This window comes from Sinocyclocheilus rhinocerous, unplaced genomic scaffold (assembly GCF_001515625.1).
Source record: "Sinocyclocheilus rhinocerous isolate Xijiao unplaced genomic scaffold, SAMN03320098_v1.1 scaffold1017, whole genome shotgun sequence".
Lineage (NCBI taxonomy): Eukaryota > Metazoa > Chordata > Actinopteri > Cypriniformes > Cyprinidae > Sinocyclocheilus > Sinocyclocheilus rhinocerous.
The window spans coordinates 164488-166882 of NW_015647031.1; the positions used below are offsets into that span (position 1 = coordinate 164488).

Here is a 2395-nt window from a genome sequence, read left to right on the forward strand (position 1 = left end):
TTTGGTTTTCCAGCATCTTCTGCATATTTGAACCCTTTCCAACAGTGACTGTATGATTTTGAGATCCGTCTTTTAACACTGAGGACAACTGAGGGACTCATGCATAGCTATTACGAAAGGTCAAAACATTTACTGATGCTCAAGAAGGCCACACAATGCATTAAGAGCTGGGGGGTGTAAACTTTTGAACAGGGTGATGATGTGTAAATTTTTCTTATTTTGTTTAAAGATCATATTTTTTTTCATTTGGTACTGCACTTAAGAAGCTACATAAATACTTAAATGTTTCCCAGAAGACAAAATAAGTACAATTTTCCCTGATCATCCAATTAAAAAAGTTTACACCCCCCATCTCTTAACCTGCAGACTAAAAACAACCCACAGCAGCAGTGGAAAAAATACCCCATTTCTGCAGGAAAACCACAGACTTGGCAACACTGCATACTGACTCGGATAAGCGTCCACACAAGTCAACATCATTTGCCACTAGTGCTGTCACTAATTAACTCACAGTTTTTGTTTACATAATATATGTATGTGTACTGTGTATGTTTATTATGTATATATAAATACACACACATGCATGTATATATTTCAGAAAAATATGATGTTTATATATTAAATATATTTATATATAATATAAATGTAAATATTTTCAAGATATATACTGTATGTGTGTGTGTGTGTGTGTGTGTGTGTGTGTGTGTATATATATACATACATATATATTATGTAAAAAAAACTTTTATTTTGGATGCGATTAATCGTTTGACAGCACTATTTGCCACCATTACTTTTTCAATAATGTACGACTCGCATTGACAGAGGAATATCCGATCTGTCCTCTTACATGGCAGATGCAAATGCACGTATCTGATTCATATCCAAATATGGAAATAAATGAATGAGGCCTGAAACCGATCTGAGAATACTGGAATCCACATTGGAGGAAGAAATAGGTTGCTTGGACCATGTAATGTAAATGTGGCCTTTTGCTTCACACTTTCTGATTTGCATACTGACCTGTCTCTCTGTGTCTGTGTGACAGTGGTTTGCCAGGGCATTGGCATGGCCTAGTAATGAATGGCGACGGGGCTCCCAGCAGCCCGGAGCACTCCTCCTGCACGCTGCCCGACTGGAAGGAGTTCTGTGAGCTTCACGCTCGAGCTTCCGCTGCCGATTTTGCCTACAAGTTCCGGCGATTCATCAGCGAGAACCCATGCTACGACTCGCCCGGTGCTGACGCCAGCTTCTCGCAACACTTTGCTCAACACTTCTTGACCTGCTTCTCTGCCGCCCTTGACCAAGTTTCCGGCTCTCCGGGAGACTCCTCCGCTCCGAAGTACAGCATCGTGCCCTTTGTGGGCCTACAGAGCTGCACGCTGCCCTTCAGCCACGACCTCTTCCATCGGCGCAAAGACGTGGGGGCCTCGAGCGAATCGCTGGATAGCATGGAGAGCGGAGGGGGCGGAGCCAGCGGACAGGAACAGCAGACCCCCACCCGTAAGATGGCAACCGTGAGCCAATCCTGGAGTTCGGAGGATGTGTCATTGGGGCGACGCAAGGCTCGCTTCAAGAAGGGCTTTTCCCTCCGCAACATGAGTCTGAGCGTGGTGGACGGGGTGAAGGAGATCTGGCACCGCAGGGCCTCTCCAGAACCAGACCCCTCGGGGAGCTCCAGGAGGACCAATGGAGCTGAGTCCGTGGGGCCCGAACACTGGAGCCAGAAGCTGCGGCTGCCGCGGGGCTCTCAGGGCCATAAGGCGGAGCTGTTGGAGATCCAGAGGGAGGGTGCGCTCAGATACATGGTGGCCGATGACACTAACTGTATGGGGGCGGCACAGTGGCAGAAATGCAGGTTGCTGCTGAGGAAGACCGCCGCGCATGTGGACGAAGGAGAGAAGTTCCAGCTTGAGTTCTACGTTCCACCAAAGGTAGAAGAGCACTGTGATAAAACTCTTTATTAGTATGCGAGTTTGTGGGTTAGGGGAAGAAAAACATCAGTAGAGGATTAGCACATACACCATAGTTTGGTCAATTACCCGGATCCTCGCCCGTTATTGGAGATACTCGGATGTAAACAACAGCATGGATTGCACAGATAATGTACTACTGAAGACGCTGTTCTAATCATTTACTATGTCTAAAGCCTCATTCACACCAAGAACAATAACTATAAAGATAACTGTAAAGATACCGATATTAGCGAACGTCCACACCAGCGGACGATATCGTCTGTTTATTCTAAGTGCACGCTCGTCTGCCGCTTTAAATTCTCAAACTCGTGACAGCAGGATTGATTCTGATTTGTTGTCAATGATTTTATCGTTCATCTGCTGGAAAAAAAAAAACCTTCTGAAAGTGATTTCAAACGAATTGTTTTTCTGTGCCTTTA

The 2395-nt window shown here is 45.3% G+C and overlaps 1 protein-coding gene and 1 pseudogene across 1 annotated transcript in view; one reads left to right on the forward strand and one right to left on the reverse strand.

The window, feature by feature from the left end:
- Window positions 1-2044, forward strand: part of LOC107708334 (SH2B adapter protein 2 pseudogene) — a 12274-nt pseudogene extending 10230 nt beyond the window's left edge.
- Window positions 2035-2395, reverse strand: part of LOC107708331 (transmembrane protein 229b-like) — a 1290-nt gene continuing 929 nt past the window's right edge. Inside the window, exon 2 of the mRNA XM_016512524.1 lies at window positions 2035-2069. Coding sequence (XP_016368010.1) covers window positions 2035-2069 — 35 coding nt within the window. The remainder of the gene's footprint in view (window positions 2070-2395) is intronic.